The sequence below is a fragment of the Camelus bactrianus genome, chromosome 7 (assembly GCF_048773025.1).
Source record: "Camelus bactrianus isolate YW-2024 breed Bactrian camel chromosome 7, ASM4877302v1, whole genome shotgun sequence".
Classification (NCBI taxonomy): domain Eukaryota; kingdom Metazoa; phylum Chordata; class Mammalia; order Artiodactyla; family Camelidae; genus Camelus; species Camelus bactrianus.
In genome coordinates this window covers 19002574-19025227 of record NC_133545.1, presented here as the reverse complement: position 1 = coordinate 19025227, position 22654 = coordinate 19002574, and the positions used below count along the sequence as shown (strand labels likewise).

At 47.1% G+C, this 22654-nt stretch overlaps 1 protein-coding gene across 1 annotated transcript in view; it reads right to left on the bottom strand.

Annotated features, from left to right (window-relative positions):
• PODXL (podocalyxin like) overlaps positions 1-22654 on the bottom strand; it is a 46182-nt gene that overhangs the window by 8529 nt on the left and 14999 nt on the right. Inside the window, exons 3-5 of the mRNA XM_074367876.1 lie at positions 1701-2273; positions 558-778; positions 193-264 (exon numbers count right to left, since the gene is read on the bottom strand). Coding sequence (XP_074223977.1) covers positions 193-264; positions 558-778; positions 1701-2273 — 866 coding nt within the window. The remainder of the gene's footprint in view (positions 1-192; positions 265-557; positions 779-1700; positions 2274-22654) is intronic.

Here is a 22654-nt window from a genome sequence, read left to right as displayed (position 1 = left end):
CTTGCTTTGTCCCTCATGAAGATGGAAAGGGACTACGTCCTACTAGGAAAAAACAATGGCAGGAAAATGAACACATCTCTCTGCTCCTTTCTAGAAAGAACACTTCATTCCCTTCTACCTTCTGTGACCCTGCTGCTAAAGCACATTTTGGGGTGTACATCAGGGTGGGGCTCAGATGAGCACGGTACTCACACAGCTAATGGGTGTCGAGAGGTTCAGGATGAGCATCTTCTCTTTTGGCGCTTCAGGAGACTCGCACTGTATCTGCAAGAAGCCACTGGGATTAATATTAATGGTCAGGCTCAGCCTGACTAGATCTTGTCTTTGACTCCTCCCTCTCTCCCTCCCTCCCTGCCTCCCCTGGGAGATCCGGGCAAGCTGTGGGCGTGGCCAGCTGGAGTTTCTGAGCCAGGTGTGTTATTGGCTATCCCACTGTCTAAGCCAGAGACAAGGGGTGAATGACGATAGCTCCTCACAGCCCCGCCAGGGACCCTGGGAAGGGAGGAGTATAAATGCTCTTCCCGGAGTCCCTTCTCTCCCAGGCTGGGCTCTCTTACCTTTGCCCCACGTACTGAAACTACTGAGACAATGGAAGGGGTGCTGGAGCCTTGTGAGGCAGTTGGCATCAACGGAGCGTTGGAGCTTGTGGGTCCCGCGACAGGTGATGAGGTCGCAGGTCCCAGTGAAGAGCCTGTAGGCTGCAGAGCCGCAGAGCTCCCAGTGACAGCTGGCATGTTGCTGGAGGTGTGCTGAGTGCCGGGTGAGGAAACCTGTGGTACTGTAATTGGGAAAATGAAGGTTATGAGAAAAGGTGAGTGGTGCCTTTAACAGAAAAGGAGAGTCTCTCTCGTTCTTAGTTTTCTGAGGTTCTTTAGTCTTATCCCCTACCTAGACCACCAGCTGAAGGAGGCAGGCTATGAGGAAGAACAGGCAGACATGAAGCCAGTCCCGTAGCATCTCACAGGAGGCGCAGACTGGATGAGCCAGTGCAAGGGAGAAGTAAGAAGAGGAATGATGATGTCAGCAGCAGAAGCTGGCATTAACTGAGCGCTTACTTCTTGTGAGGGTCCTAAGTGCTTCAAAGGTTACTTTCTTTCTTAATCCTCACAACAACCCTATGAGGAAGGTACCATAATTATCCCTATTTTATAAACAAGGAAACTGAGGCTCAGAGGAGCTCGATGAACTGCCTGACATCACGTGCTAACAAGCAACAGAACAGGGATCTGAATCCAGGTTTATCCAACTTGGAGCCCTTCCTCTTACTGCAGGATATGACCATGCTCTTCCAGTGTGGCCGTCTGCTGACCCAGCATGCACCCAAACTACCTGTGGAGTGCCTCACAATGCAGATTCTCAGGTTCACGCCAGAAAGTCTGACTCAACAGACCTGACATGGCTCATGATCTTGAGGCACACGATCCATCAGTGACTTTTGAAATTAATTTACAGGATTAAGACCAGCACTTAAGAAAAGTAAACGTTCAACTGGACAAGTCAAAACACTGAGCTCACATCAGAACACACAGCCCTCTTGCCTTTGCTCATCGCTGAAACGGGAAACAGGCTAAGTGTAGGTGGCGCGTGTTCATGATACTTAACCCACAGGGTGAATCTCCATCTTCTAGCTGAGCAACCATATAGAACATAAGTATTTGAAAGTTTTTCTGCTTGAAAAAAAAAAAAAAGGCATTACTTACCTGATGTGGTCAGCATCCCCTGAGTTGTGACGGTGGGACCCGCCACTGGGCCTGAACTAGCAGCTGTAGTAATTTCCTTCGGTCCCTCGGAGGAGTTCCCTGAGGGCTTCGAAGGCACAGGGACCATGTTAGACTGGGGAGTGCTTGCAGGGGTGGTCAAGGAAGTGACAGCAGTAGTGGTGTCTGAGGGTTTACTTAGATTTTGAGGTTCAGAGGCTGTCTGAGTTCCTTCCTTAGTGGTCATGCTGCTTGTGGTCACACTGTGGTTACTCTGGGTTCCAGATCCAGTTGTGTCAATTGAAATTCCATTCTGGCTGCTTATGTTTTCAGGCTTCATAGAGACAGTGGTTGTTTTGGATTTAGTAGTGTTGTCTGAGTCTGCTTTGTCACTAGCTGTTGTAGTCGTCTGTTGCTGGACTGAGGTGTTGGATGTTACAGGTACGCTTCCACTGGCCTCTGATAAATTCAGCGGTTTTTCGACGGATGATGAAACTTTATCTCCTTCGGTTTTGGTTAGACCCTCACTGGATGCTGAATCTGTTTGGGATACTTCTCCATTATCACTGGACAAGGCTGTTCACAAAGATAACACCGAATCAAGTTAGGGTTATTAGCTGAAAGTTCTCGCTACACTTCTCCAGCTCGTCCCTAGGATCCAGAGGCCTGGCTCCCACCCCTGCCATCTGTCTTGGCTGAAGGTCTTGGTCCTCAATGTGCCCAGATCTTTCTGGGCTTCAAGAAGCCTCTAAGAGGGAGGCTGAGAAGGAAGCAGAGGAAGTCAAGGGAAACCCCACCGAAGAGGAGGACTAAGCCACTAGTCTGGCTGCATGAGGGATGCTGCAGTGGCCTCTCTGCCCTCCCCGCCCGCCCCACCAGGAACACGCCTTGCAGCTTCCACAACCCACCACAGAGCGAGGCCGACGAGATCACCTCTGCCCCCTCCTCCCTAGCTCCCAGACACATGCTTTTGCAGAATACTCAGACTCAACATGTATTGAACTGCCCTGTTCTAAGCATCCTGAGAGGGACATGCCTCTGTTCTCCTCGAAGTATATCTAGAAGGAGAAACTGACAAAGGGAAATTACACAAATTACTATTTAAGAACAATTGTGGGACGTGCTAAGGAAGAAAAGCATGGAGTGCTTTCACTGTGTCTAGCATGGGAGCTTAACCTTGTCAAGGGATCAGGAAGGAAGACCTTTTAGTGATGGACTGAGGGCCACTGTTAAGTGGCCCTGGGACACAATGGTAAGTAAAACATATAATCCATACCCTCAGGGAGCTTACGTTCTTAGGGCCTGAGACAGAGATTAAACAACAGACAGACAATTAAATGTCAAATCCTGGTGACTCCATGGAGGAAATAAACAAGGAAATGATACAGAGAGCAGGGGGAGGGGCCGTTCAGATGCGGAGGTAAGGAAAGGTATCTCAGAGACACCGATTAAGACGTGGAAGGGGTGGTTACACGCAACAGGGCTGTGGTTAAGTGTGAGGAAAAGTGTACCAGGCAGAAGGGAAGAACCCGCAAGTCCCCAAGGGAGGGAGAAGAGCTCAGAGAGGACAAGCACCAGAGCAGTTTCACAAGGGAGGCGGGCGGGAAGCAGAGCTCAGAAAATGCAGGGCCTTATCGGTAAACTGACGGTAACGTGTGGTCCAAACCACACATTCTTGAGAATAAAAGGAAGCCCTCTTAAAAAATCGTACCTAGGTGAAACGAGACATAAGACCACCCTCCTTATACCAAAAATAACGATTTGGGATTTTGTTCTAACCCCCCCCCAAAAGCCATTGAAGGCCTTTTAGGAAAGACGTTTATAGGGTGACTGACAAACGTACCTCCTGCTGCTTTGCGGAGCAGAGATTAGGAGGGGGAAGAGCGTGGAGACGGGAAGCAAAGAGGCTGTACAGTCATCCAGATGAAACGGATGAACAGTTGGTGGTATTAAGTCATCGACACAAGAGCCAAAGAGGATGGATTCGAGACTGTATCTGGAGAATCAACCACTTGCTGAAGCACTCAGACAGGGGAAGAGATTCCCAGTTTTCAGAATGAGCAGAAGGGAGAGCTGCCGGGAGCCGGCCTCGCAGATGCTTGCCACTCTTCGGGGCCAGTCAGGATGGACATCTGCCTATGCTGGGGGAATTCCCCGCACAGCAAGACAGATGCAAGCACGGTTTGCCTCGTATTACAGATGCTGAAAATGCCAGATATTTGCTTTTCCAGCCTCCCCTGGGGCCAGAGCACAAGCGTGCACTCAGGTGCCAGGAATCAGCAGCCAGCGAGTGAAGAGGCAGCAGACTCCAAGGACTCTGATGGCAGCCGCGGGGGGATCACGCGCTCCAGGGTGAGCCGGGGGGAAGGTGATGCTACAGCGAGTGTCCACAGCCAAAGCCATGGCACCCAGTGGCTGGCCTTGGTGAGCAGTGCTGGTCTCTTCAGACAAATTCTATAAGCCTGACCTGGATGATGCCAAAGGTAGCCCTAAATGTGGTCTCCAGCAATCCCAGCTCCTCCAGAAGCTAGACAATATCCAGTATCTTTCACATGTGTGAGCGTGCACGCACACACACACACTTTGCTACTGAGAATCAGAAACTTGTATCAGGAGTGGTTGCAGGCAACAGAAATTCAAGGATTAGTTATTGGGCCTTCCTCCTGGGGTTAAAGGCAATCGGAATTCTGCAAGTATGAAGGGACGTGACTTTACTACCCTGGCATCTTATGGGGAAGCAGTCACATTGTCACCTATTACCTAGAATGAAGTGCCCATAAAGTGGCTCTGGCAGGGTTGAGTCGCCACAGGAGGACATGCAGGGCACACATTAAAAAAAAAATGGCATGTTAAAAAAAAAAATCAATGTAGTGTTATGTTTTGTCCCTGGTTTTTCTTTCTTAGTAGTTCATGAAACAATAAAAAAAAACTACTTCTTATAATTGATCATGTCATAGTATCATTCTGGCAAAAAAAAAAAAACAGTTTGCAGAGAGGAATATCAGCATTTTTGAAAAATTAAGGGATATGGAGCGCAGTGGTTACCTCTTACTCTGATGAATAGTTTAAAACAGGGTTTCTCAACCCCCAAATGGTTGACATCTGGGGCTGGATTCTTCTGTGTTACGAGAGATTGTCTTACGCATCACATGCTGTTTAACAGCATCCCTGGTCTCTATCCCCAGGTGCAAGTATGACACATGTCCCTCCCCAGCTGTGACAACCAAGAATGTCTCCAGATATTGCCAAATGTCCTCTGGGGGAGACAAAATCACCACCATTGAAAATTACTGGCTTAAAGAAAGGGAAGGACAAATTCTAACTCCTAAATCCTCCTATCAAAGCACAGACTGAAAATCAGAGATTTTTCTGTGGTTCCAGTAAAGGAATCTCTTAACTGCTTGCAGCGGAAAAGCTGAGACCACAAGACAAACTCACAGGTTTGATCCCATGAGTTGCCAAATTACCGGGTTACTTTAATTCATACTTTGAAGCAGGTCTTTTATGTAAAAATTGGACCTTGAGAAGTGGAATGGTGACAGGATGCAGATGAATCAATCGGAGCATCCATGAATCTCAATCTGCAGTGGAACTCACTTGTCAGAAGACTCCACCACTCTTCTCCTGTCTGGAGATGCCGTTCCTACCCAGCCTGAAAACCCTCCGTAACCTGCCTTGAGCTCCCTGGCACAGAGAGCCATATCCCCTCAGCATCTCCACCACTGTTCATTTTTTTCCAAACCTGTAGTGACAGTCCGAGACAGGCCAAGAAAGACAAATACAGAGTCTGACCCAGACAAAGACGTACCCACTAAAAAATGCCTGCAAAGGCTCCAGCAAACATGTCTGGTTACACAACATGGGGGCGCTACTCCAAAGGGATATACTCACAATTTGGTATCAAGCTGAATTTATCCATATGGGTAGGCCTGCCAGGGATTCTGGATCAATATGCTCACTCAAGCAGCTAGCCATTCTAGTTGTTTTCTTAGGTGGCTGACTGAAACCCGGACTCAGTGGTACTCCACATATTAAGTAAAGGTACCAGAAATTCCCTGGTATAATGAACAGGAAGAAATCTAAAATCTTAGGGAGACGGACGTGTTACGTGTTAGAGTGGTTTATCCCGTGTGATCTGCTCACTCACACTCTCACTTTGGTCCTTAAGAGAGCACAAATGACACGCCCTTCACCAAGGCTCGGAGAAATACATTTCGTGAGTTCTAAGATGCACATCTTTTCATGTCTCTGAGATGAGGATGTACTATAAATCACTGTAGGTCATACTTTGACAGTGTTCTTTTCCCCTTAGTGGTTCATAAAATACCAGTGCATCTGATCCTTGCTGGTGTTGCGGAGTTCGATTGAATCTGGGACCTTGTTGAGGGGACTAGTAGCAGGTTCTGAGAGACTGTTCTGGTTGCTCTCCATCACCCAGGTGTGCTAGGAGGAGATGCTGCTGCTTTCACTGGGGATGGGGACCAGTGGGCGGCAGGACCAGCTGGGTCACCTGCATAGTCTAATGAAGGGGATTCTGGACAGCGGCTAAAAACCTTGTGGCTTTTTAGGATCAGAATGGATGGGCAGCCCACTAAAGTCCTACCTCCAGGCCCAGCAAACTGAGACCTGTGTTGAGTCACCACAGTGGAGAACACGTCCAGTTCCCAGAACTGAATCTTTTCACAGACTCAGGGCACCCTGAATGAAGTGTGAGTACTTTCCCAAGGCGGCTGTGACAAATGACCACAAACTGAGTGGCTTAAAAAACGCAGTGGCTTAAAACAATGTATTCCCTCATGGTTCTGGAGGCTAGAAATCTAAAACCATCAGAGCCATACTCCTCCTGAAGGCACTAGGGGAGAATCTTTACTTGCTTCTTCCTAGCAATCTTCAGGGTTCCTTGGCTTTTAGTGATGATCATGCCGATCTCTGGCTCCATCATCACATGGCCTTCCTCCCTGGGCCTCTGTGTCTCTCCTCTTACAGGAACACCAGCCCTTGCATTTAGGGCCCATCCTAATCCAGTATGATCTCTTCGTAACTTGACCACATCTGCAAAGACCTATTTCCAAATAAGGTCACATTCACAAGTACCAGGTATTAGGGAACAGGACTTGAACATATATTTTGAGGAGGACACAGTCACCTCATAATCTGTTCCTCCCCCTTCACTTATTTCGCTATGAAAATCAGGATCCTTCATTTCAACTACTAAAATCAATCCTGTCTGCTTTAAACACAAAGTGAATTTATTAAAAAGATAATTAGTTAGCTAATAAAAATCACTTGAGATGGCTAGAGAATCACGCATAAGTCAGAAACCGTGCCCAGAACTCTTTTCCTGAATTCCTCTGCTGAGCATCCCTCCCACCACTGCTGAGCAGAGGCTGCTTCAGATTGCAGCACTGACCCCATTAGTACTGGATACCGGATTTCATTTCTGAAAGATCTGAGTCTTTAGGGATGCTGTCAGTAAGAAGTCTGTCCAGTTACTTTTATGACTAGACACAAGAGGACTAGGAGGCACCCCAGGGAATCCCCAGGTTCCATCCATTTCCCTCTCTGCTTCATTATGTAGCAGCATGTAGGAATCACAGTAACAGGAGTAAATCTCAGAAGGTTAATGCTCGACTTATTTTGCCTTAGAATGAGTTCCTTGGTGAAGCCCTGTGCTCTCTGAAATATCATGATGATACATAATGCATTCTGTAAGTCCAGGGACAATGCTGCTGACAGATCACGGAAGTGGAGAAAACACATTCAGACCCAGAGTGCATCTGTTTTGTTGCCTACCTACATCGTGGCCACTTGCTCAGGAGCCCACAGAGCAATCACTAGGTGGATGGAGACAGAAACTAACTGACAGGCACAAAAGGTCACCTTGTCCATCTGACTAATGAGAGAGACAAAAATTCTGACACTCCAGATCTATCACAAGAAGTCCAAACACATGCCTCTTGCATAAAATTCCTTGCACTGATCCTCCATTCTTGTTCCTTCTAAGTTCCTAACCATCTACCTAAAATCATTAGTTGCTGCCTAAGAATCTGGTCAGACCCTCACCTCAGTGTAGCTCATCTTCCCCACTCCCCCCACCAAAAACAAAAAGCAAACAAACAAACAACCATGAAATGTACTCTTCAAAGTTGTACCCATTGGAAGAAATTTCTTTCTACACCATCCTTCAGGGTCTCCTCTAAAAAGGGCCATTGCCCCACGCAGTCCACTCTGGCCTGGCTCTAGCACGTTATACACATAAACATAACTTAGCTTCTTCATTCCTCAGACAATTGATCACAGAAAACTCTCTTTGAGCCCTTAGGTGTGAGTTGGGGGAAAGATGATGGTGTGGCGGGAACAGGAGTGCTGGGGTGCGAGCCACACTGCAATTTACATGCATCTTTCTTTAGGGCCTGCTCAGATCTGGTCCTGTATATACTCTTCAACTTGATCATGGAAAGCTGCAAAATAAACCCAAAGAAAAATAGGAAAAATGAGATAAGATAAAAGCAGAAATCAAGGAAAGAGAAACCAAAGGACAACAGCAAATATCAACAAAGTCAAAAATTGGATTTTTTTGAAAGGCTAATAAAATAGTACAGGCTTGAGGTTGACCAAAGGGAAAAATTACCCAGAAAGCCTAAATGTAACATATGAGATATAAAAACAATAACATATTTATAGTATACGCCATTATGAGCAAATGCTAATAAATTTGAAGCAGATGAGAGACAAGATTCCTAAGAAAATACAACTTACCAGAGTGACTCAAGAAGAAATAGAAATGATAATTTGTCCCATATTCATAAAGAAACTGAATTGGTAAGTTACTATTTTTCTCATAAAGAAACTCCAAATGTGGATTCAAGGATCAAATAATTCTAGCTCTTCGTGAACTTTTCTATGGCATAGTCTGTTCTGCCATAACATGTGTCTGTAAAAAGAATTAGTGCACATGCAATTGTCAATCAACAAAACATGAAAAGTACAAACCAAAGAAAAAGATGGATAGATTTGGCTTCATCAAAATGAAGAACCTGGGGGAGGGTAAAGTTCAAGTTGTAGAGCGCATGCTTAGCATGTATGAGGTCCTGGGTTCAATCCCCAGTACCTCCTCTAAAAATAAATAAACCTAATTACACCCCCTTCCCGAATACACACAAAAATGAATAATCTGTTTATCAAAAGAAACCATAGGACTTCATTTAAGCCAATGAGAATAAAGAGTTGGAAAGAACTTTGCTCCTCCCCTTAAACAAGAAAAAAGCTGGAGAAACAGGGAAAATTAATGACTTTTCTTGAACCCATTGAAGAAGTGAGGTCATGGGCAAACAACTAGCCTGAAAAGTGGAGACAGGCAACCCCTGGGAGAACCTGGACTCAAGCATTTGACATGTGGGGCTGAGTTTAGTAAGAAGATTAAAGCAAAAGCAAAAAAAAAAAAAATTGAAGTACAGTCAGTTTACAATGTTGTGTCAATTTCTGGTGTACAGCATAATTTTTAGTCATACATATTCATGCATATATTCATTTTCATATTCTTTTTCATTACAGGTTAACACAAGATATTGAATGTAGTTTCCTGTGTTATACAGCATAAACTTGCTGTTTATCTATTTTATATATAGTAGTTAGTATCTGCAAATCTCAAACTCCCAATTTATTCCTTCCCACCCTCTTCCTCCCTTGGTAATTACAAGTTTGTTTTCTATGTCTGTGAGTAAAAATGTTTAATAAATTGCTAAAGGCTGAGCATGCTCTGGTGTGAAAGTGTGAAGACCTGAGAGCTGCAGACATTGAAAGGTTCACACCTTCGTGTAGGCTCCCCCTGCCCCCCCTGCTCCCCACCAAGAACCCCACCAGTGGCTATGAAGGATGCCCGGGGAAAAGGATGCCCGGGGAAAAGGATGCCCAGGGAAAAGGATGCCCAGGGAGAACCTTGAGAAAGTTGCCCTGCGGGGCTGGCTGAGGGAAGAAACAATACTGACTGCTGAAACGCTAGATACTCCCATATCCCTTGTGGGAAAAAAAGCCTTACTTTTCAGGAGAACTCAGCAAAACGTATAGGCAGAGGGCGCTGGGGAAACGCACCACAGTGGGGAGGAAAATGGCCAATCAGTGAAACACTGCCCAGATTCATCTCCCTACTTCTGCTAGGAAACAAAAGCATTCAACTGCAGGAGAAAGGTAAAAAAAGGACAGCCTGAAGGAAGTGGTGGAAATCCACTGCGGCTGGGAAAGGGAACAAGAAAATAAAAAAGCTCTTTACCCCTGGGAGAGGGCAGGAATGCGTGCTAAGGCCAGTGTAACTTGTAGGAAAGAGACAGGAACACTGGTGAAGGCCACACCCGCAAGCCCCAGGTCCCAGTGCCTGGGAAAACATCAGGGAATGTCCTTTTACTCTGCCACTAACTCAAAATGCTAGCAAGTGTGAGGTAAAAATAAGTGGATTATAGCTGCAGGGAGCTGCCAAAAACAGACTCACTGGGAGCAGCAAAAAGGGAAGACCCACAGGCAAGCAGAGAGATAAGCAGAGCAGTCACCTGAGGAATGTGCAGCCTTCGGGTACATCGAGGTTGAAACCCAGCCCAACTCCTGACTAGATTAGCACAAACCCTCACACTGAAGACAGAGCAGAAGAAAAGCCATGCTTTACATGACCACTCAACTACTCTCCGTCTCTGTGTGGAGTTTGCCTCTTCTGAACATTTCACATAAATGGCATCACACAGTGTGTGTTTTTCATGACTGGCTTCTCTCACTCAGTATAACGTTTTTACGGTTCACTCACGTTGTAGCATGGGTCAGTTCTTTATTTCTTTTTACTGCTGAATGTTAGTCCATTGTAGGGATAGACCACATTTGGTTTAACCATTCATCAGTTGAACATTTGGGTTGTTTCCACTTTTTGGCTACTATAAACAGTGTTATGAATATTTGTGTATAAGTTTCTGCACAGGTTTCTGTCTTGGGTTATACCTGGGAGGGGAATTTCTGGGTCACGTGGTAACTGTAGCATTTTTAGGAACCGTCGAACTGTTTTCCAAAGTGGCTGCACCATTATTACACACCTACCAGCAATGTATGAGGGTTCCAGTTTCTCCACATCCTCCCCAACAATTGTAATGGTCTTTGTCATCATAGTCATTTAGTAAGTATGAAGTATCTCATTGTGCTTTTAATTTGTATTTCCCTAATGACTAATCAAATATATATATATATATATATATATATATATATATATATATATATATATATATATATGTAAAATATTTTAGAAGAATACATTGTGATCAAGTGAGGTTTGTCTCATGGCTAGTTCAGTATCTGAAGATCAATCGATGCAATTCATCTTAATAACCATGAAATAAGAAAAACCATATGATCATCTCAATATATGCACAAAAATCATTTGACAAAATTCATCATTCATTCATGATAAAAAAAAAAGTTCTCAGCAAACTAAGAATGCAAGAGTACTTTCCTAACCTAATAACTGGTATCTCCAAATAAACCTACAGCTAACATCATACTTAACAGAGATTGAATGCTTTGCCCTTAAATTTGAGAACACAACAAGGATGTCCTCTCTTACCACTTCTACTGCACACTGTACTAGAAGTTCTAGCCAGTTTAACAATGGAGAGAAAAAACATTTCTTAAAACTCAGTAACAAAAAGATAACCCAGTTTGTTAAAATGGGCAAGATATCTACAGGGAAAAATTGCCAAATGGCTAAAAAGCATATGAAATGATGTCAACATCTTTAGTCATTAGGTAAATGCAAATTAAAGCTACAATGCAATGCACTTATTAGAATGGCCAAAAACAAACTGACCCCAGCAAATGCTAAACAGAGACTCACACATTGCTAGCTGGAATGTAAAACAGTATAGCCACTTCAGAAAATAGTTTAGCAGTTCCTTTTAAAGTTAAGCAAACAGCTACCATGTGACCCAGCAATTCCATTCTTGTGTGTTTACCCAAAAGAACTGAAACCTTGTGGTCACACAAAAATCTAGATGCAAATGTCTGTAACAGCTTTATTCATAATTGCCCAAAACTGGAAACAAACAAGATAACCTTCAACAAGTAGATGGATAAACAAAGTGATACATCCAAAAAATGACTAGTTAGCAATAAAAAGGAATTGATTCACATAATATGGATGAATCTTAAAGACACTGTTCACATAATATGGATGAATCTTAAAGACACTGTAAGTGACCAAAGGCAAAAGGCTACCTACAGTTTTTGATTTCATTTATATGATTTTATGGAAAAGGCAAAACTATAGGGATAGAAAACCAATCAGTGGTTACCAGGAGTTGAGGGAGCAGGGAAGAAGTGACTTTTAAGACAATGGAACTGTCACATATGGTGCTGGGGTGATTTGTTGAAACCTGTAGTACCCCCTAAAGAATTAACTTTAATTTGTGCAAATTCAGAAGGAATAAAAAAAAAATTAACTGAAATGTTCAGAAAATCCCAGGATATAATGAGGACTATGAAAATAAATTCAACTATGTTACAAATGTATAACATAACTTCACTAGAGGGATGAGGGAAACAAGTTCACCAAAGTAACTAGAAAATAGTTTTTTGACTGCATACTGCACGGGCAATGACAAAGAACTATATGTAATAAACAGCGTGCTCTAAATGGTACAACTGTTTCTCACGAGGGTATGGGTTATCAATTTTAAACCTACTTTACTTGTGTTTTAGGGTTGGTCAAATAAGTAAATAAATTATAAATAACACGAGCCAGAGTTCTCACTGTTGGAGAAAGAATCTTGTTACAAATAAGCAAGGTGGGTGGGGAGGAGGCTAAATGAACCCTGTGATGCTTAATTAGCAAGAGATGCCAGTATGAATTCATGTTTTATATTTGTAGACTGAGATAAAGAAATATACAGATTCGTGAGCATGCGCGGGTTAGTATGCAAACATGTACTTCCTAGCTCTGTCCGCTGGAGGGTCTGGAAACAGCCACAGTCCAGTAGCATCAAGTACACCCAGCCATTCTCCAATAAAACGAACCCAAGCTCCTGGGAGAGATGATGCCAGGGCCGACACAGGGAAAATGCCAAATGAGCCTGGAAAACCTTACAATGTCCGAAAGTAAGGAAGTGCTCAGAAAAACAAAAAGGAAAACAAACAGAAAGTGGGCATGTCCAAAAGATGTGGGAACCAGCCTGAAAGGCCAAACCTGGTACAATCTGAGCAACAAAATTAGAAATATTGGATTGGAAACCAAAGAATAAAATAAATCTCCATGAGTCCATGCTGGCAAATGATTAATAAATAAATGGAGGAGAGGAACAAATCACCCTTACAGAAAAATTTCAAGAAATCATAGATACCCTTCCCACCTCCACGAAGGAGGTATTCTCCCCCACCCCTCTCTGACCAGGGCTGGTCTCAGTGACTCTTAGGATGGAAAGGGACAAAGAGTAACGTTACAACGGAGAAACCTAGAAGACACATCATCTTAACCAAATAATCAAGGTTAACATCACGACAGTAAGTCATGACCAGTGATCAGTCATCACTTCCCCGGATAAGATGTGATGAAAAGGGCCCTTCGCCTCTGTCATCTTCTTTCTAAAAATACATAACTCCCGTCTAACCATGAAAATCATCAGACACACCCAAACTGAAGGGCATTCTACAAAATACTCAGCTAGTGCTCTTAAAAAACCATCAAGCTTATGAACCAACCAAACAAGCAAACCAAAAAACTGAGATACTGCCATAATTTGGGAGAGATGAGACAGATATAATGATTAAGTGCAATGTGGTATTCTGGAACAAAAAAAGACCACTAGTAGAAATACTGGTAAAATATGAATGAAGTCTGTAGTTTAGGTAATAGTATTGTACCAGTGTTAATTTCTTAGTTGTGATAAATGTAACATGGGTATGTAAGATGTTCATATTAGAAGATGAAGGAAAGGTATATGGAACTCTTCATCATCTTTGCAACTTTTCTGTGAATCTAAAATTATTTTTAAATAAAAGACTTGAAAAAAAAAAAAAGAAACCAAAAGGGAAACAAAAAAGAATTGAGAGAAGACAATTGCAACATTATGTAGTCATAAAAGATTAGTACCTAAAACATACTTCTAAAAAACTTCTATATGTAAGAAAATAATAACCCAACACAAAAGAAGACAAAAGAATAAACAGGTATTTCACAGAAAAAGTAGCACAAATAGCCCATTGACCTCTGAAAATGTTAGTAATTAGGGAAATGCAAAATCAAGTAAGAATTATTTCATATCCACGAGACTGGCGAGATTTTTTAAGTCAGATAATAAAAAGGCGTAGCAAAAATAGGGAGTCGCGTCAATTGGTACAAACAAGTTAGAAAAGAGTATGGTGTCACCAGGTAAAAATAAAACATGCACGTATCTTCCAGTCTACAAGCTGACTGAAGAGTGAGTGGTAGGGAAAAAGCTTGTGTGTGTAGATAACCTTTTATCAGACGTTAGTTACGAAAAGGAGCAGAGAAACACAGCAGTTGCTGGAGGGAGCTGGATAGGCAAGAAAGTTTTGCTTTTCTTTTGGAAGGTAGAAGATCCGAGAGCTGATAAGAATGCTTCTTTTGTTCCCTCTCCTTAAGATGCAGAGGGATACAAACTACTATATACAAAATAGATACGTATGGCACAGGGAACTATATTTAATTTCTTGTAATAACATATAATAGAAAAGAATATGAAAAGAAAATATGTGTGTATATGTATGTATAACTGAATCACTTTGCTGGACACCTGAAACTAACACTGAAAATCAACTACACGTCAATAAAAAATTTTTTTTAAAAAATAGGTAAACAACAAGGTCGTACTGCATAGCACAGGGAACTTATATTCAATAGCTTGTAACAACCTATCATGAAAAAGAATTCTATGTATAACTGAATCACTACGTTATACACCAGAAACTAACACAGAGCCACTTGGAGCCTGTGGACGCCTGCTGGAAACAGGACTTCTAAAACAACAAATACGTCTGGAAGGCTGTGGTCCAAGGCCATCTCTGGAACCAGAGGGAACACATAGCTCTTCTTAAAATTTGAAAGTGTTTATGCTCGACATGAAACAATTCTATCTAGGCAAGAGATGTGCTTGTGTACAAAGCAAAGAAAAATAGAGTAACTCCTGGGGGCAAACTGAACAAAACCAGAGTAATCTGGGGAAAGGTAACTCTCGCTCATGGAAACAGTGGCATGGTTCCCGCCAAATTCCGAAACAACCTTCCAGCCAAGAATCTGTATGATGCTGTACCCCTCAAGGATTTAAACTTATTGAAAAGTAAATAAATAAAAATGTGGATTTGTAAAAAAAAAAAAAAGCAAAAAAACTAACACATCATTGTAAATCAACTACAGTTAAATAATAAATAAATAAGTAAATTGAACAGCCAAAAGGAAAAAAAAAAAAAAGATGCAGAGGGAGATACCCAAATGTTGATCCAGAGGGCACAACCCTCCAGCCCACCCCCCACCCCTGCGGAGGACCGAGCCTTCATCAGATGGTTGGATACTTCTGACTTTGAAAAAGGAAGGAAGAAGATGGATACAGACATGAGCACACTGGTAATGTTGCTAATGGGAACACACATTTCCATTTGGCACCTTTAGTTTTCTCAGCCAAGTCTAGATGAGATCAGCTATATCGACTTAGATGACATAAGAGAGGAGGAGGAGTTACGTGAACAGACAAAGTATGGAATACATCTTGAAAATGGGAAAGTGAGCCTACTAGAAAAGTGGTTTTCAAACTCCAGCAAGCGTCAGAATCACCTGGGGGGCTTGTTAAAATACCGGTTCAGCAGGTCTGGGATGCAGCATGAGAATCTGCACTGTTAACAAGTTCCCAAATGATTCTGATGCTGCCAGCCTAAGGCCCACATTTTGAGAACCACGCTACTGGAGAAGTAAGGAGACTACAAAGCAGTACTTGGTGCCAAGCTGGGCCAGTAATCATGAGTTTAAAATTAATCCAATCGGCCAGTGTGTGATTTTACCCTAGTAGTGGTCCGCTACCTGTGCGTAGGCGAGGAAAAAGCGGAGGCGGAGTTCACCTGGGAATGGGTTTTGCTAGATGAGTGTGATGGCAGGATAGGGTGCAAGAGACTTGAGGACATCTGTAAGGTAGGGATTATAGTGGGGGAGTAATTAATACAGGATGGAGAGAGTCAGACGGGGGCAGACAGACAATGAAGCAGTCAGGGCTCATCAGCCTGGCTGCGCTGGGCTCAAGCATTATGGTCTAGGTGTGCCTGAGCAAATGAATTGGAAGGTGGAGAAATAACGATCAAAGAATGAAATGCTTAGACTGCAAAGGTGGTGCACGGCATGGGGGTGATCAAGTTCAGGGTGTTAAACAGGGATAACTAGATGACGCAGAGCTGGAAAAAGTCAAGAAAAACGGAGGCCAGGGAGGGGGTGGGGCAGGTGCGGGAGGAGAAGGCAGACTTCAGTCTTCTCCCCTGGGGTGAGGAGAACACTGCTCTCAACACTGATCTCAGCCTTCAGCGAGGGCCTGCTTCCTCCTGTTCCTGGCCGTTTTCAGACCTTGAGAGGCATCTTGACTCTGGACTATTAATAGTGAGAAAGGAAACTCTAAAGAATGCCCCAGGAAGAGGGCGTATGGAAGGAAGGCAAAGAGACGGGAGGATCCAAGCCTGGACACCCAGAGTCCACCTCTTCTTCTGTTACCTCCACTCACCACCCCTAAGTCAGTTATCTCCAGAGAAATAAAACCAAAAAGCTCTCGGGGGGAGGGAAGGTGCGGGTTGGACAGCGCAAAGGCAAAAACCAGGCAGGATAAGCTGATGCCTTCGTGGATTGGCGTCACAGAGGAAGGCAGAACCGAGCCTTCTAGTCCTGGTTCCGCCTCTGATTCCCTCGGCTCAGACAGCACATCTGTGACACGGGCTAAGTGATTTCTAAGGTTCCCGAGGACGCACGGGCACTTCCCCAAGCGCAACACCGTGTGCGTCAGTAAATCTGCTTTTGTGGTGACAACAGGGCCAGCCACTTTGGAGGCCTTTCCTTGGGTCTCCCTTTCCAAGTCAGCTAAGAGCTGACTGACCCTGAAACTCATTTTCCCAGCATGTGACCTCTGCTCCTTGAGCCCGTTCCCTCGGAGGAGCAGGCCCTGGACTGGCACTGCTAGTGTGGTGTGACGCTGCCTCGGGGTCAGCCTGGTGGAAACCTGAGCCCCTCCCAGCTCTCTAGGGCCCACCCTTCTCAGCCCCCAAACCCTGCTGCCCACCTGAGATTGGCACATCTATTGCCAGCCTTCTGGGTGGTAGCAGGAGACCACAGAGGGATAGGGTGGGACGCGGGGAGCTTTGGTAGGATGCAGACCCCAAACTCCTGGGTCTGTAAGAGACCTGGGGCCGCCCTAGGAGCTAAGAGGGGCTCCAGGCCCACTGCTGGCCTGGCCAGGACTTCTCCCCAGGGCCACTATATCAGATGTCCTTTCTTTACACTGCATTCAGCTCCCCTCCCTCTCCACTTCCCCCTCATTTTGAAAGACTTGATGCTCCCCTCTCCATGTTATGTCCCCACCTCTGTGCTTCTGGGGTTTAAGTCAGCACCCCTCATTCCAGGTGGGTCTTTACAAGTCTGGCAGAGTCTGGTCACCCCCTCTATCCCGCAACCTCCCTCTTGCTTAGCTGAGCACTCCCTGCCTTCCACCAAGAGGTCCTTCTGGACCCACACCTCTGCCTCAATGCGGGGCCTGTCCTTGGAGGCTGTCTGCCCTGGTGTTCTGCTCTGGGCATCTCATTAGTTCTATACGCACCCTTATAATTGCTCGTCCTCTGCAGCTTTAAGAAGCCAGTCCTCATCCCACTCCCCCCAAAAAAAGTCCTAAGTAGGCACTGATAGGGGGCAGGGAGGGTGGGGGAGCCTGAGCTGGATGAACAGCATCAGCAGGAGTTGTGGACAGAGGCCGGCAGCTGGGAGAGGGGGTCAGAGCTCCGGGCTGGGCGCCTGGGGAGGGGAGCAGGGAGGGTACTTGCCTCACCTCCACCCTCCCTTGGCTCAGGGAAAGCCTAGACTCTCTCTGGGCCTTGGGTCCTATGTCAGTTTCCTCAGGCTGCCATAACAAATTACCCAAAAATGAGTGGCTTAAAACAACAGAAATCTGTTCTCTCACAGCTCTGGAGGCCAGAAGTCTGAAATCAAGGAGTGGGCAGGACTACACCGTCTGGAGGCTCCAAGGGGACCCTTCTTGCCGCTTCCAGCTTCTGGCAGCTGTTGGCATTCTTTAGCTGGCAGCTTCGCTCCAATCTCTGCCACTGGGTCACGTTGCTGCCTCCTCCTCTCTGTCTCTTATGAGGAAACTCGTCATGGAATTTAGGGCCCATCCAGATAATCCAGGATGACCTCATCTCAAGGTCCTTAGCTTAATTATGTTTGCAAAGGCTCATTGTCCAACTAAGGTGATAATCACAGTTCCAGGGATTTGCTGTGCGTATTTCTTAGGGGGAGTGGTCCCCACCTGAAAAATGGGGATGATGACCTCTGGGACTGCTCTCTATATGCCTCCAAATGAACCCTGCTTAGGCCCCAGAGATGCTCCTGGTCAACTTTCTTGGCATAAGGGGTGTTATGGACTGAAGGCTTATACCCCTCCGCCCATTCATGAAGCCCTCCCCCACCATGCCATGGTTTTAGGATGTGGGGCCTTGGGGGCTAGCTAGATTTAGATGCCCCATGATGGGATTAATATCCTTAGAAGAGGAAGTCACCAGAACTGCTTCTTTCTGCCACATGAGGACATGCCAGAAGGTGGCCGTCTACCGGCCAGGAAGAGAGGCCTCACCAGAAACCAACCATGCTGCCACCCTGATCTGGGAACTCCCCGCCTCTGGAGCGGTGAGACGAGAACGTCGGCTGTGTAGACCAGACCACCCAGTCTGTTTCCTGTTGTGACAGCTCGAGCTGACTAAGCCGAGGGGCTTGGGTGGGGGTCAACAAGGAGACGAGAAACAGCAGGGAGGACCCTTCCACGTCCGCCTGATGGCAGCGTCCCAACCTGCCCCCATCGCCCCCGTCAGGCCGAGCGGCCGGGCAGACAAGTGCGGCCACGGCTGATCACGCTCCACCCGCCCTGTCGCCTCCCCAGGGCCCTGGCAGCTCTGCCCTCCTGGTGCCTCTGGCCAGCAGAAGGGCACCCCAGGGGGTTATCAGGCCTGGCTCCTCAGCATCACGCTCTGGAGGGGCCCAGAGCTGCCCCCTCGGGGGAGATAGTTCCGGTCATTCTTCAAATCTGGAATTGTTCTGCCCTTATCAGCTTGTTTCAGCCGGCCTGCCTGACCCTTGCTCCCAGGGTGGGGCCCTGTCTGGCCGTTTCCCTGGCAGGAGAGGGCTGCCACTGTCCAGCGTGGTGTCTCCCAGCCATGGAGAAAGGCAGGCTTCACTTGGGTACCTTTTCCCTGCAGGGGAGGGCACTGTGGCCAGAGACCCTCATCCCACTTCTTCTCCATCAGTTCCTCCTTCTTCCAGTCCCCTACCCCGGAGTGTGGCCCAGAGCCCAAGGGTCCCCGGCTCCGACATGCACACATCCCTGCCCAGTCACACAGTGTGATCCCTTCTTCCCCTCTTCCTTCTCCAAGAAAGCAGGACAGGGTGATGGTTAAGAGCACGCACTTGGAAGCCTGACCGCCTAGATACCAGGGTTCAGGTTCCGTCCCACCGCAGGACTGGCTATGTGCCGGGCAAGTGTCTTAGCTCTGTTTCTCAGTTTCCCCTGCCCTCACAAGTGAACAGGCGGTAATAACAGTAACTGGCGCACACCTTTAAGCACTGCGAGCAGTGAGTGCACGTGGAAAGTGCTCAGCTAATGTCACCTAGGACGACCCTCCAAGGGACAGGGGAAAGGTGCCTCCACTTGCCACAAGTCATGACCCTGCCATATCTTCCCTTGCCAAAGAGCCATGCTAAAACAGGCTTCTCCCTCTGGGATGCTCACGTCTGTACAGGCTTGACACTGGGGACGGTGGACACAAGGCTCTTCCCCAGTTTCCCAGTGAGGCCCAGACATGTAGGGGAGGGTGGAGGAGATGACAGCACCTGGGTGGCTGTGGTCAAGGGAGTTTCCAGACAAGGGGTTAAACCAGAATCTTCGTGGGGAAGGAGGACAACCTGGAGGCCTGGGTGAAGCCCGGCTCCAGGAAGTGTTTCCTCACCAACTCAGAGGAGCCTGGGAGAGAGTTGGAGCAGAGGTGAGGGAGTGGGAAGCTTACTGCTGGCGACCTCGGGTCCTGCCTGACAGTGACCTCAAGCCCCAGTCTTGGCAGGGAAAACCTGGACAGCCTGAGCCTCCCTTCTAGGAGGGCTGTTTAAGGCCGGCTGGGCCTCAGGACCAGTGCCCAGTGTTAGGGGCCACATGGTGGGGGCAGGGGACCAGGGGGAGAATGCTGGGCGCACCCCTCTCTCTCAGCCTGGGCTTCCTCCTTGGTGAAACAAAGCTACCTCACTTCTGCCTGCGTCCCCATCCCATCCTAAGGGCTGTGGGTGAAGACGGAAGAGTCTCTAAGTGTCTGACTCTGGCTGAAGAAGGTGGGGACACTCACATACTCAAATGCACTGACCATCACCTGGGGGCCAGGGTGCCTCTGTGGGATCTCAATTCATGTTGGAAAATTCTGCAAGTTTCTGTTCTTAAGAAACTGAGGTGGAAAACTGTATCTGACCTGTTCAACACCATGGCAAGTGGTGTGGGGGGAGCGGGGACTGGTCTGACTAAGAAGTGGCCTCCTTTGCAGGGCGGGGAGCTGAGGAGGAACAGCAGGAGAGGGGCTGGCTCTCGGCGGGGGACTACGACTTGGCGAGACGCCTACAAGTCGTGAGCCTTGCTGCCCATTCGTAGAATAATGACCTTGTGACGTGGTACGTATAACAGAGGTTGGCAAACATTTTCTGTAAATATTTTAGACCTTTGCAGACCAGTCTCTTTCCCAGCTACTCAACTGCATTGTAGCCCGAAGGCAACCACAGTCAGCGTGTGAATGAACAGGCATGTCTGTGTCCCAGTGACACTGTATGCACAGACACAGGCTGCCAGGTGTCCCAATGACACTGTATGCACAGACACAGGCTGCCGGGCTGCAGTCTGGCTGAGCTGTGGTTGGCCCACCCCTGATGGACATGATCCCTCCGGGGATTGGGGCTAGAAGCCTAGGTTTTTATCCAGCTGTGGACCCTATTCTAAACAGCAATGTCCCTGAAGAGCCCAACTTGTACTGGCCTGCTCTCAGAAACCCAGTGGCGAGAGACCAAACTGGGAAAAATATTTGCTACTCAGATTACAAGCAAGAGGATATGCCCAAATTCTTACCTATTCAAAAAACAAATTAAAAGTAAGAATAGATTTAAAAACCTAAGAGCACCACAGTCCAATGACAGACAGCAGAGAGGTGAGTGTGGCTGGCAGTCACACAGAGGTGCCCTCCCCTCTTCCTATGGCTGGGACCATTTACTAGTGACGTTGGGGGAGGGACCACAGCCAGCCTCTCGTGCCCTGGAACCTGCATGGCACCAGGGCACCAGTGGACTCTCTCCCAGGGATGCGGCCACCTGGTGTGGTACTCCCTCTGCCCCTCAAGAGAATGGCCCATGACAGCTTGGGGCAGGAGCAGGGCCGGGGTACAAGACGGACAGCAGACGCTCAGGTCAGTGCACCTAACTTAGTTCCCACCCTCTTCTCAGGGGGCTGACTGCTCCCATCCACAGAGCCTCTCTCTGGGCAGCCCACCTGAACTGTCTGCCTGGGGCTCTGGTGACTGTCTCCTGCCATGAGTTCACAGTAGCTCCTGCTGTGTCCCACCGGGAAGTCCTCAGAGAACAGTCCCTTCCCTCATTATTTTAACATTTCACTGAAGAATTACACACTCAAAAAACTGCACACATCGCAGGTGTGGATGGAGCACAGCCATGTAACCAACGCTTGGATTATGGGATCAGAATACCGCATCTCAAAGCCCTCCCTGTGGTCACTTCCAGTCACTCCCCATCTTCAAGGTCACCTCTCCTCTGAGTTAAATATTACAGGTTAGTTTTGCAGCATTTTGAATTGTGTCAGTGGAATCCCACAGTATGACTTTTGGGTCTGGCTTCATACCCCTGGCAGTCTGTTTGTGTGATTCCTAGTGGGGTGTATGTTGTTGTGGACTGTCCGCTCACTGCAGTATTGTATCCGTCCTACCGCTGATGGGCACTGGGTTGCTCGGACACCGCCGCTCACACCCCTGGGGGACATAGCCTGCACATGGAGCTGCGTGGACAGGGCTGCTGCGGCCGGTCCCACGGAGCGAGGGGAGGGAGGTGACAGGAGGGCGACCCCCAAGGCCCATCTCCTGAGTATCCTCCTCCCTGCCCAGGTCCCACACCCAGGCAGAATCTCAGGCCCTCCCCGTGTGGGCCACTCCCCTCAGCTCTGTCATCCCAGACCCACTGCCCAGCTGGCTAGCTGTCACTCAGGTGTGAGCTTTCGGTGCCAGCAGATGGGAAGAGGTGGAGGGGCAGGAGCAGAGTGTGCAGCCAGGAGGCCCTCTGTAAAATGGCGCTGCGCTCACCACACCCCCACACCCTCGCCCTGCATGCCAGCACAGGGCGCTTCACAGAGAGGGGGCTCCAGGGAGCTCTGCAAGCCCTCCCAGCAACAAGCTCAGGCCAGAGCTGGCTGCACACCCCTACCCGCCCCCATCAGAAGCTCTCCAGGTGGGGTCAGAGGGCACAACCCCGCCCCCACCCTGTAACAGGAAGCTTCTAAGCACATTCTTTGGATTACTCATTATTATAATTCTGATGCTGAAGGCAGAGGGCTAGGAGGAGAGCTTGGAATTCATCCACTGTGCCACCCAAGATCCCTGCCCTGCCTCCACCTGAGCCCCCAGGCCCCTGCTCTGCTTCCCCTCCCCACCCACAT